Source organism: Coenobita brevimanus, chromosome 70, assembly GCF_032717465.1.
Source record: "Coenobita brevimanus isolate Jiangsu-jjx chromosome 70, ASM3271746v2, whole genome shotgun sequence".
NCBI lineage: Eukaryota > Metazoa > Arthropoda > Malacostraca > Decapoda > Coenobitidae > Coenobita > Coenobita brevimanus.
Window position 1 is genome coordinate 43,568,924 of NC_137023.1, and position 13,181 is coordinate 43,582,104.

At 44.6% G+C, this 13,181-nt stretch overlaps 1 protein-coding gene across 1 annotated transcript; it reads left to right on the forward strand.

Moving 5' to 3' along the window:
- The first annotated feature begins 653 nt into the window (after positions 1-653).
- LOC145406299 (uncharacterized) lies at positions 654-10,723 on the forward strand. Its single transcript, XM_080277459.1, has 2 exons — positions 654-695; positions 9,486-10,723. The coding sequence occupies exon 2, from the start codon at positions 9,487-9,489 to the stop codon at positions 10,693-10,695; it is 1,209 nt and encodes a 402-aa protein (XP_080133585.1). The 5' UTR covers positions 654-695; position 9,486; the 3' UTR covers positions 10,696-10,723.
- Positions 10,724-13,181: the final 2,458 nt, after the last annotated feature.

Sequence of the window (13,181 nt, forward strand, 5' to 3'; positions counted from 1 at the left end):
TTTGTAAACGCTGCACTACCTCCCTCAACCATCCCCTGCATTTCCTTCACCTTCATTTCTTAGATTTCTATTGCTCTAGTATCTTGTTTTTCTATAATGAGCTTCTACCTCATCATGCAGCGGCAGAGGGGAAAAAAATCACGAACTGCTATATCATGAATCGACCGCTGAAAAAAACAAAAACAAAAAAAAAACAGTGGAGTAGGGAAAAGAAGAGTCGGGAAGGGAGGGCAAGGGGTGGAGTACTCTAGAATCAACTCTCTCCTCATTGGCTGGGACACCTGACCTTGTGTTGCCAGAAGCCACTTGGTCAACATGACACTTCAAAAATTCGTAATCATACCAATAATTAGAACACCTGTCTGGGTGTCTTACAAGGTTCACTAGTTCAAAACAGACAAAGATAAATTTTTCTTACAGGCGGGACTAGGTCAAAGGTGGTCAGGGAAAAGAAAGCAAATGGAAGACGAGCCAACGTCAGTGCCACCAGGACAGAGGGTCGACCACTCCCCGAGGAACTTGACCAGGATCCCGTGTGATGATGGTGGGAAAAAAAAAAAAAAAGCAATATCAATCGCCCTTCCCAAGCGAGGTGGAGTATAAAAAGGAGGACCAGACGCAGGGCAGGGCAGAGTCGCTGAACTCAACCAAGTGTTCGTGTTCCCTCCTCCACTCTCTCGTGATAACTTAACAAGGTACGTCCACACAGTTTTACCGATAAGAGTCAGTTTTTGAAAACTGAAGTCGGAACCAAGTCGAAACTAGAAAAAGAAGAATATTTAAGTGGCCAGAAAAGCAACTGATGATGAGAAGTGTACTTTGATGCCAGACTGCCGGTGAAGACGTTGCTAGAGCTCCGTCGGAGTAAATCGAAAATGAAACCGTGAAATGGGACAATGGTGAAAATGAACAGTAGCCGGCAGAAGCACGTTTCCATATCCAAGAAACTCATTTCCCTAGTCATTAATGTTGTTGCCCCAGGCTCATCAAGACACGAGCCCGGTGGACCACAGGCTGAAGTTGTCCTTCTCCTGCAGTTCACCATCCCCCTTTAAGGAGACAGGGAAAGAGCTGAGGACGATTGTATAGCCGGACAGCAGAGTTGACTGCTACATCGGTGCCACCAGGGGAAGGCGTCCCTCCTCAGCATCCCATATCTAGTGACGGAATTATCACCTTGCACTGCCTAAATGTAAAGAATGAATACACAAGATTATCAGAGAAGACAGTTCCAACAAACCAGTTTATGTCCGATAATTTCATGGCTCACATTGGGTGCAGTCACAGTGCAAAAAGATACACGGTGGATCTGTTGCCTCCGACTGTAAAATGAGGCCGGAACGGAAGAACACCGTGCTTATCCAGTCATTTCCCTATAGTTTCTTCGCCTGACACTTGTATCTGAAGATGATGTGATGAAACTAAAAGGAAAACTCGCTATTTCCTCTTTTCCTAGGTTCAATTTGGATTTACACTTTCTAATTCGTATTTCCAATCTTATACAAAAGAAAACGGTTCCCACAAGACACATATATATGTAAGACTAATCCCTTCAGTACGAGACATTAATTTCCACTTTATTCATGCTATCTCCATACGATTTCACTCACCACAGAAGACTATCAATACTAGAGATCTGAGCTGAAGAAAGTCATTTGGTGAAGGCAAGAAAAACACACCAAAGACGTCACCGTACAGAAAGGGTAAAGGTCAAACAAGCAATATCAGCGGTGTGGTATGCTGACAGCTCACCCCCGCTCCAATCCGGGAACCACGTGCTATTGCCCAATCCAACCTCCTCCCAGTGTACGTACCCAGGGCAGCTTTTTCAGGCGCGTCACGAATCAAAATCTATTTCGAAAGTATCCAAGACTGCAATAGCAACATCATTAAAAAAAATAAAAATAAAAAAAAATAAAAAAAAACTGTTTCATGGCACTAACTGATATCACGCCTAAAAGCTGCATGAATACTTCTGACCCGGATCTTTCAGCGAGTTTAAAGGACTGTCAAGGCAACATTAGCAACCCAGATCACTACGACCTTCTTCTTTCCATTAGAACCAAATTTTGAGCCGCGACAGTTTCATTCTTCATTCAAAGCAGCAGTATTCAAAAACAATCATGACCATGAGAATAAAAACTGGCAGACTGAAGTGGGTGAGGTAACATACAAATGAAGGCACCAGTTTTAGGCATGCTCACACGGATCCCTGAGCCAGTCTGACTCTAAAAGTTAGTGTTCTTCTTGTCTCTGTTTACCCAGTAGTAAAAGTGAGGACCTGGATGTAGCACTGACTGTTAATTACTGGTCGGATTCTTAAAGACTGGGACTTAGTATGAACTAATAATGATTATGATAATAATGATAACAAAACAATAACAAAAACAACAAGAACAATAATGACTAGAAAGCACTCAGAGAGCGCATATTTCCGCCAGTGTCAATGCCATTAAAAAGGATCCAGATCCAGATCCGTAGAATTATTGCATAGAATACATAGGATCCGGATCCGCCCCAAAATTTAATCACTTGTCCCTTGACCCATGGCCCACACTTCCACAAAATTCTGTTGAGATTAACTGAGAACTTTTGGAAATATTGTGTGAGATACACAGGATCCGGATTCGGATCAGGGTCCGCCCCAAAATTTAGTAAATTCTATCTTGGTCCATGACCCACCGTTCCTCAAATTTCCCTGAAATTCACTGGGAACTTTTGAAGATATTGTGAGGGATACTCCGGATCCGGATCCGGATCCGCCCCCAAATTTAATCAATTCTTTTTTACCCCATGGCCCACTCTTCCACAAATTTCACTGAATTTCACTGAGAACTTCTGAAGATATCGTGTGGACAAACAACCAAACACTGATGAATATATGATCTCCCCCAACCTCGCTGGCGGAGGTAATAATAATAATAATAATAATAATAATAATAAACATCATCATTATTATTATTAACATCTGCCTTAATGATCATCGTGTACTCCATAGGCAAAATAACTTCTCTTCACCCTCCACCAGGTAAAATGCTTTTCAGCCCAACTTCAGCAATCTGTATCACTACGCCCTACATCAATACAGCCAGTATTTAAGGCACTCAAAAACCGCACAAAGCAACAAAATGTAGCACTATAATCTGCTGTCATCTAACCAATACAGACGATACTGTGTCGTAACATGCAGATAAATTTAGTGTCATCATCATCATCTGGCAAGCAAAAACTGACCTGGACGAGGCCGCAACTGAAAGCACCCAAGCACAGCCAAGATAATTTTTTGCTCAGTTTTTCTTCGTAGCTATAAATTTCTCCAATCGGTACAGAGATTTCAACGCATCCTTAATAACCTATCTTAAACGTTCTTCATCAGTCCAGCCAAGGTTTAACACTAAGGGGGAAAAAGGTATCATATTATAGTGTCATCCTCCCGACTGGGTTAGTTTTAGATACGATACAGTTTCATATCGAACAGCAAAACTTAACATCCTCATTGTAATATCATCATCCCGTGAACAAAAACTGACATCAACCGAACTCGACAAGATCGCAAGAGAAGGCTAAAAAAAAAAAAATAATAATAATAATAAAATAAAATACAGTATCGCTGCCTGACATCATCTTTCCAGTAGGACTAATTTTATGTACAATTAATTTTCGTATCAAATAGAATGATTTAACATTATCATCATCTACTTAGCAAAAACTGTCCTCGACCAAACTGGACGAGACTGCAAATGATGGCTTCCTAATATGGCTAACCTACAATCATCTATTTTCTTTTACTGTCGTTTAGACGGATCTTCCTTCTAGTACAAAGATTTAAACGCAGCGTTAGGAAAAAATCTCATGACAATGTTCACAACTTAATACACTAACACGGGACGTTATGATTTCATACTAAACGACAAAAACTCACGTCATATCTTCTACCAAGCAAAATCCGACTTCCCTGAAGAAAAGAATGAGTTAACAAATAAGAGAACTCACAGACACGCATAATCAGATTTCCTTTATCATACCAGATTTCCGCACAATGATTTCAACGCGACATTAGCAACCGATCCCACTACATTCTTTAAACACCTTGAGCTCGGACACATCTTTCCTCGTTGAACAAAAATCGTTTAGAGTTACGGCAGAATATTATGAAGAAGACGTCCACAATTTCCTACTCAGCAGCAAAACTCAGCACCGTCATCGAGGAAACAAAAACTGACCTCGCGCGCAAAGTGAACGAGACGGCAAAATGAAGGCACTCCAAATAGACAAGTTCAATGTTTTTTTGTTTTTTTTTCCCCATGGTCGTTTTTCTGTCGGTGGAAAAAGTGGAGTGTCATCCCCAGCCTGCGGACACGCGTAACTGGTTTAGCTGGGGCGGCCGTCCTTCACTGGGTGTTAATGGGAAGTAGAACAATAGAAGGCGGATCCGAAACTGAAGAGCGTGAGACAAAACGAACATCTGCGGTAGGCTGAAAAGGAGGATAACCCATTCAGTACGACAACTCATTTTATTCCTGCTGCTTCCAAACGATTTTACTCAGCTCATGGGAGACATCGATTACTGAAAGAGCTAATGAAGATAGCTAACCCATTCCACTCGTAAAGAAAAAAGAACACTTCCCAAGACGAGAAAAAATAATTTGGGTTTGTATGAGTAACGTGATAAATTCGTGATCGTAGTGAAGGGGCTCATAAAAGGTTGAACAGTGACTGGCGTGGTCGCTTTTGGGAGGCGGCTTTGAAACTTGGGGACAAAAACATGAAAAAAAAAAAAATGCATTAAACCGTAAAATGGGAAACCCCTTTAGAGCGATGGCGTCCTCTCTCTCTCTCTCTCTCTTCACACACACATTCCTGCCTTCCTACCCTTCCTGTTCCCTCCGTTCCTAATCCCTTCTCCCCATATCTCCTTTCCCTCGTCCTGCACCTGTTCCTCCCCCTCTCCCCCCACCCAACCCTTGCTGTCTCCTTTCCCTCTCCTTCAGCTCGTGTTACCTTCATTTGCTTACCTCCCTCCCTCTTCCATTTCTCTCTCCTTCTATTCTCCCCCACTCATCCTCTTTCCACTTCAATCTGTAATTCTCTTCTCCATGCCCTTTTCCATCCTGCTGTCCATCCATCATCTAGCATCGTTCCCTTTCAACTCTGTCAACCATTCCTCCATCCGTCCTCTCCCTTCAGCTTCATCTACTCATCTTTCCTCTTCGTCTCTCTTTTCCTTCAACCTATTTTCCCCCCCCCTCTTCTTTCCTGTTAATAGCTTTTTCTCCATTCATATCTCCCATCCCTCTCCACCCTCCATCCCTCATTTCCACTCCACTCATTATCCAACCTTTACCCTCCCTTCCATCCCTCCCTCCATCCACTCCTGCCCTCCCATCTACCCCACCTTTTCCTTTCCACTCACCCTTCATTAACCCTCCCTGTCCTTTCCACGTTACCTACCAAACACCCTTCCCTTCCAACCCCTCCTTCAGACATACCCTCCTACACTCTCTCTCTCTCTCTCTCTCTCTCTCTCTCTCTCTCTCCATCCCCGTTCTCAAATCACACACCCACCTGACCACTCTCACTCTCATTCCCCAACACACACACACACACACACACACACACACACACACACACACACACACACACACACACACACTTTCATCATCCCTCCTTGATTTACGTTCACCTGTCCCCGCCCTGGTTACCTGAGCACTCTGTTGATAGTTCTCGTGTTTGCGCTGTTTTAGATTCCTTCCACCCGATGTGTTAGCTGGGAATGGAGTTAAGATGATGATGATGATGATGATGATAATTCTGAGGAGATGGAAGAGGAGGAGGGGGAGAAGGAGAATTGTTCACGCCCTCTCTCTTCGAAAGTCGATTCCCCTGAGCTTTCACTTAAGTTTTCTCCTCGCCGTAAACAAACGAATATTGTGCAGGTGTCGTGGATGATAAATAATGTTATCCTGTCCAAATTAAGCGTTGTTCTTGTTGTTCCTGTTGTTATTGTTATTGTTGTTGCTGTTGCGAGATATAGGGCGGTGTGTCCTTGGTGACCTGCCAAATCTCCCCTTCCTCCCCCTTCCCCTCCTCCTCCTCCTCCTCCAGTCTGCTACTTTCCCTCATCACCTGTCCATTCTCGTTTCCTTACCTGTCATGCCCTTCCGTCTCCTCCCTGTCCCTCCTCAATCTTCGTTTCTCTTTCCTTTGTCTGTTTTTCCCCTTGTTTTCCCCTCCCCTTTGTTCATACTTTTCATCTGTCTATTGTTTCTCCCTCCCTCCTCCTTATCCCTTCCGTCTATTAATTTCTCTCACTTCTGTCTACTATTTCTCCTTCCCTCCTCCCAACCCCCTTCCGTCTGCTTCAATCTTTCTGCTCCATTCTCGTTTCTTTTCCCCTTAATGATTCTGCGTTTTCCTTACCTTTCCCACTCCCCCCCGTCCCTACCCCCTCTCTATCTATCTATCTACCCATCTCTCTCTCTCTCTCTCTCTCTCTCTCTCTCTCTCTCTCTCTCTCTCTCACTCTCTTACGTTCCTCTGTCTTCTCTCTGTTCCTTCGTTTACACCTTTCTCTCACCATTTACCCAGTCTCCCCTCCTTTTCTCTCATGCTTCTGCGTCATCCATCTCCCCCTCCCATCCTTACCCTCATTTCTCTCCCTTCATGTTTTTGCCAGGTCATATTCCAAGTGGCAATGGACGCTTCGTAAAACCTCCTCCTAAGCGACTGATTTTGCATATTACGCTTTGAAATTACTCTTGTATGTCTGTTACGTCGCTGTAATATCGACCTACAGTAGTTTGTATCAGTGACGTACAAGAGGATAATTGAAGTGCAAGGTGTAGAATAAACCGCTAAGGAAGAGGTGTTACGGAATCTTGAAAGCCACGCTAAATACCGATCTGTGTCTCCTTTCTTGGTTCTTATCGTCTAATATATTCTCTCGCTTCTGCACCTCTTTTTTTTTCTTCTTCTCTGTCTTCCTTGGTATTTAGTGACTTTTCTCTCGGTTACAATCCTTCTTAATTTTCTTAATCCCCTATCCTGTTTATTTGCTCTGAATCTGCAATCCACTGTATTTATGAACAACAGCTTCTTTCAGTTTACAATTAGTCTCCATTACTTTTCAGTACAGTTCACGTCTTTCTTCAACCCTACAACGGTACTCATCCTCTCTAACAATCATCAGTCTCATCTGAACTCTCCCTCAGTTACCATTACTGTCTTCCTGTTGTAATTTCCTCTTCGTTTCTGTCCTTTCTTTTATTCTTTCACTTTCTTCCTGAGCTTTGCCCTGTACCTTTAAGAAAATACTGTATAATAAATTACGATGACAGTTTACTATATCAGAGAGTGGTATGACTTTAACGTTCAATGGAGGGCAGTTTGCACTCGTGTAAACGTCATGCAACCCACAGCAACTCCATGGCAGGCGAAAGAATTACCATATCTGTGAAAGTGTTTACGAAACTAGCTATCTTGCAAAATGGGAATTTTGACAGTCTTTCTTAGGTTGCCTGTGTGTACCATGACAATGCAGAGGATAAGAGTCCTTTGCACTGTGCATGCAATGTTTGTTTGCTTTATAAGGCAATTCGCCTTAATAGTGTAAACTTCTGATTACAGGTCTCATACAACATTGTACCTTCGCATACCTCATCTGATTCTACAGAATTAAAACTCGCAATTCACACAGATAATACTTTTCATGATATTACTAAAAGATATCAGTCCTACGACTGAGGCATGACCCTTGAACTTCAGCTCAAATAATATAATGAACCAGGCCCGTGTCTCGCGACTCATCTGGGCGATAAAGTCCTCTCGATTCAGCCCACAACGCACAGAGAAATCCCACAGGTGGAGCGGCGCGTGATTGGACTTTATTCCCAAATGAGTTGCCGAGACGCGGGGGTTCCAATCACCGCTGCTCTAACCTGTGGCATTTCTCTTTGCAGGATGTGGCGCTTGACGGCGACGCTGCTGGTGCTGGGGTTCGCCTCAGCATCGCCCCAGGGATACAGCTATCCCCAGCCAGGCTTCGGCTACCTGCCTCCTTCGCCTAATGAGCCAACCTGCGTGGTGGCCCCAATCACCTCTGTGGTGTACCAAACCAGTGTCCGTACTTCTGTGGTAGTCCAGACTGTGAACCAGGTCAACACCCAGTACCGCACCACCACCAGTATCAGGCAGCAGGTTGTGCCCACCACAATATATCAGACCCAGGTCCAAACTCAGGTCCAGTACACCACCAGCGTTGTCCAGCAGACTACAGTGCGACTTATAGATAGAACTGTCACTCAGACTGTCACAAGTCCTCCCAGACAGGAAGTTCGCTACGTTACTAAAACTGAAGTCGTCCCACGGGTAAGCTACGTTACTCAGACCCAGGTGGAGACACGAGTTGTTCCTGTCGAGATAACCAACACACAGACCAGAACCGTCACCCGCCCCGTGACCAGCTACAGAACAGAAGTTCAGCGTGAGACCAGTGTGGTGAGAGTGCCAGGCCCTGTTGTTGTTCGCACTCTGGTGCAGACTCTTAGACAGACCTCGGTGGTACGACGTCAGGAGATCCCCAACACCCGCTACATCACCTCTACCCTCGCAAGACGAGTGGTTCAGACCAGCGTCATCCGTGGACAGAATGTCTTCCGGACAAGCTACGTTCAGAGACAGCAGGTTGTCCCCTTCACCTCCGTCAACACTCAGTATAGGACAGAATACGCCACTCGCGAGCAGGTGGTGACCAGGACCAACGTCCAGACCCAGACACAAACCCGTACCCAGGTGGTTCCTCAGGAAGTTGTACAGACACAGGTGGTGCCTACTACCATCTACACCACAATCTACCAGACCAGAGTGCAGCCATTCACTCAGGTACAGACCGTGGTCCAGACTCAGTATAACACTCCCGCCCCAGTGGTTCAGACCCGACAAGAGGTTCGTACCTCCGTGGTTCAGGTACCTGGTCCAGACCGCGTGGTGACTCAGCGGGTGGCACAGACTCAGCAGCGTCAGGAGGTTGTTTACCAGACCGTCAACCAACCCCGCCAGGTCACCGTCACACAAACCGTCACCGGCACCTGTGGTTACAACTATGATGAACCGGCTGTTCCTTTCAACTTCTAATAGCAAATGACCATTGCTTCTACAGACACAATGATGCCATCAGAAGGCTGCCATACATAACATGGGCACGAAATGAAGATTTTTATCATTAAGATTTTTTTTCACTTGTAAACTGAAGTGGACTATTACCTGTCGACATGAATGATTTTTGTATTTATATATACGACAAATAAAGCTTAAAGTAACTACTTTAATATTATTCCCATTGACAGATGGTTACGATCATCAGAAGGCTATGGTTTTCTAATAAAAGTAAGTATGATTGTCTACTATCTTGAGTGTATTTCTAAAACAAGCATTGATACCATTTCTGTACTCTTATCATGTCTTAATCTGGATTTTTCCTCTCACAGAATGCGGGCTCTCCTGTTGTCCCTGTTAGTGGGTTGCGCCCTTGGTGCCACTGTTGAGCGGCCACGGCGACAACTCTTCGGCAACGGCATTGACCTGGAATCATCACTGTCATATCTCCCACCCAAGGAAGAGGCAAACTGCCAGCCCTCCGTAATCTACAGGACACAGGTGCAGTACTCAACCCAAGTGGTGCCGTCCACTGTCTACAACACTGACACCCGTTACATCACACAGACCTCAGTCCGCACCCAACAGGTGTTCACAACCCTCACCTCGCAGGTGGTACGCACTCAGGTGGTGCCGTCTGTGCGGTACAACACAGTTACCGTCACTCGCACTGAACAAAGAGTCCGTACACAGGTAATCACCCTCCCCCCTCAGGTTAACTATGTCACACGTACACAAGAGGTGGTGAGGACCCAGATTCAGTACCAGACCCGGTACCAGACCTCTGTTCAGCAGGTCCCAACAACCATTGTTAGGACTGCAGTGTCCACACAGGTCGTTCCACAGCAGGTTGTCAGCACCGTCTACCGGACCCAGTACGTCACCAGGACTCAACAGCTCCCTGGCCAGACCAGCACCGTTCAGAGCACCCAGTACAGCACTGTTGTCTCCACTGTCGTCATTCCTGCCCAAGATGTAACTCGTACCTCAACCTTCGTCTCCACTAACGTGGTGACACAGACCATCACTCAGCCTGGCCAGACCCAGATTGTTACCTCCACTCAAGTCGTCCCCGTCACCACCACCATCTACTCTCAGGTGTACTTCACCAACACACAGACACAGTATGTGACACGCACACAAGTACAGCAACAGTACTCAACGGTGTACCGCACACAGCAGGTGCCTCAGTACAACACCAGGACGGTGACAGTGCCCCAGCAGGTAGTGAGAACGCAGGTGTCCACACAGGTCGTCCCCACCACCATCTACAGGACACAGACGGTGCCCACCGTCGTCAACCTGCCTGCCCAGACCCAGTACGTCACTGTGACCCGCACTGACGTCCGCACCCAGCAGCTGCCAGGAAGAACCCAAACCCAGTACATCACCAACACCGTGTACAACACAAACTACGTCACCTCCACCGTCTACAACACTGTGTACAACACCATCACAGCCACTACCACCTACCAGCCCGACTGCAAAACTGGCTACAACTACCCAACCCCAGCCCAACCCTTCAACGCCCTGGGTCGCTAGGAAGAATTCTCTATCTCCACCATGGCAAGCGAAGAGCTGGTAACCGCAGAACTTTGCATTCTTCCACTGGACTATAGCATTATGTCCTGGTGAGAGGAATAAAAAGAGGTCTCATTAAGTGCCTAATGTAAGTCTACATTTACGACCCTGAACTACGACAGCCACAACATTTTGCAACATATTTTATAATCATTGTATTTAATAAAGAATTTAAAGTGTATACTTATATTTTTACTGCCTGCACACAGAAGCAACAATGAGCAGTAAATATATCCTGCAGGCTTAAGCATAACCGATAATTTACACAACAAATATAAAGAAAAATAAAAAGCCATTCAGGATCATAGGGTAACCATTAAACCAGTCAATATAATGTAGGATTAACTCCTTCACCACGTTCATATTGCTGCACCCTTGTTAGCTTCAGATGATCATACTGGAGGGGGTTGATACAGCCTTCATTAACCACTTCACTGTCATGGGGTTCTCCTAAACCAAGTAAATTTCGGATAACAACAACAAGAAAAATTATATAAAAGATACTGTATTTAGGGGCTGATTAATAACTACAACTTCAGAATAGTGCAGTTGCGAACAATTCTTTCACACACCCGGTAGGTATTGGCGTCTATCATCTATTCACTCAATGTAATATTACGTCTAGGCGATACTAAACTGAGTGACACGGCAAGTGGTTTCTTGTAACCCAGGAAACCATTTACTACGCTGAGTGGTAACCATGCGGCCAACAAATGGGCATCTGTTGGTGAAGTCACTCTTGTGAATTAAGATGCTCTTGGCGGATGTGATCCATACACGGGTTTCGGTTCAAGGGATGGCTACTATCACAGAACGCCACCCAGGAATACAGAACGAGTAGTTTCAGCTAAATTAGTAGGAAGTGTTTAACGCAGTGGAAGAATAAAGGAAATACCCGTGTACGTTAAATGCATTCCCTTATTATGTATGATTCATTTTCTCATTTCATATATGCTAATGATGCTTTTTGAAAAACTCAAGAAATTCCACGTGTGGGAGGAAAGGCAGCTCGCGCGAACCTCCAGGTGGGGAACTTAATTATCTGGATTGAGGTGCGTAACCCGGGACCCCTACACTCCTGATGTGGCAAAAAAGGATGAGGCAAGAAAGTCTATGGCCCCATACAGGTGAAGCGAGACTCGGAACCTTCCTTCATTTTTGACCCACTCGTTACTTTAGCAAAATATCATTTGGTTTCAAGTCAGTCCCGAGGCGGTGTGATGGAGTTATTGACCCCAGCTACACGTCTGTCTACCTACTTGTCTATCTATCTTCTCCCATCCACTCACTCTCTGCAGTACGGTTATGTCACTCTCTTTGCTTTATGGAGCGTATTCTCGTTGGCGTGGTTGGCTTTGTAGCATCTGTTTCTGAGCGACTTGTTTTTCCTATTACACCTTTATATCCTCTTGTACTTTTCCTGATGCAAACTATGTCGATACTGAAACACGGAAATACTGAGAAGTATAATGCAAAATGAATCGCTTCAGAAGAATTGTTACGAAGCTCCTAAGCCACAGTGAATACGGGTCTTATTTTAATTACCTACCCGTCCGTACATCAGCTCTCCACCTTATTCTTGGTTATTTCCTCCTCCCTCCATCCACTACACTCCTTATTCCAATCATGTCCATCTTTGTTATTCCTTACCTTACCTCACCACTTTGTTCTAGGTCACCCACTCCTTCTCACCTCCCCCCCATCCACCACTCTGTCCATTCCCCTTCATGCTCGTTTCTTTGCTTTTCGCTTTCATTCTCTTTCATTTTCTTTAGGCCTTCCCTCCTCCATCTCATCCTATTCATATTTATTGCAATCCGCTCCAGTCGTTATCTTTGTTCTTTATGCTCTTACACACCCAACAAATATATATATATATATATATATATATATATATATATATATATATATATATATATATATATATATATATATATATATATATATATTTTCGTTGGGTGTGTAAGAGCTAAACACACATCCAAAGCCACTACAACACTACAACCACACTTACAAACACTTCTCACCCTACATACAATCCCTACCGGTCAGCCTAAGCCACTTAGTAGAGGTATATAGGCTGTATCATCCTTCCTTCGGTCGGGATAGGCCGGTCCTGCAGTGGATACTCAAACGGCTGATGATATAAATATATATATATATATACTCTTATATGAAAAAAAAAAAAAACAATAATTGCAAGCCATACAGAACCATTAAAAAAAAAAAAAAAAAAAAAAAAAAAAAAAAAGTACAACTAACTCTCCCCTCTCTCTGCTACAAGGACTCCACTCGGCCCGGCTATCCCCCTCTCAGCCCTGCTAACCCCAGACCTGGTCCACCCACCTCTAATCTCTCATAGTGGTTCTCTCCCTATTGCGGACTATTTTCTCTATCTCGGGCTTGCCATTCCGCACTGGAGCCGCCCATTCACAAATCCGTGGGAA

Coding starts and splice junctions, on each gene's coding strand:
- LOC145406299 (XM_080277459.1), top strand. CDS start 9,487: ATGCGGGCTCTCCTGTTGTCCCTGTTAGTGGGTTGCGCCCTTGGTGCC.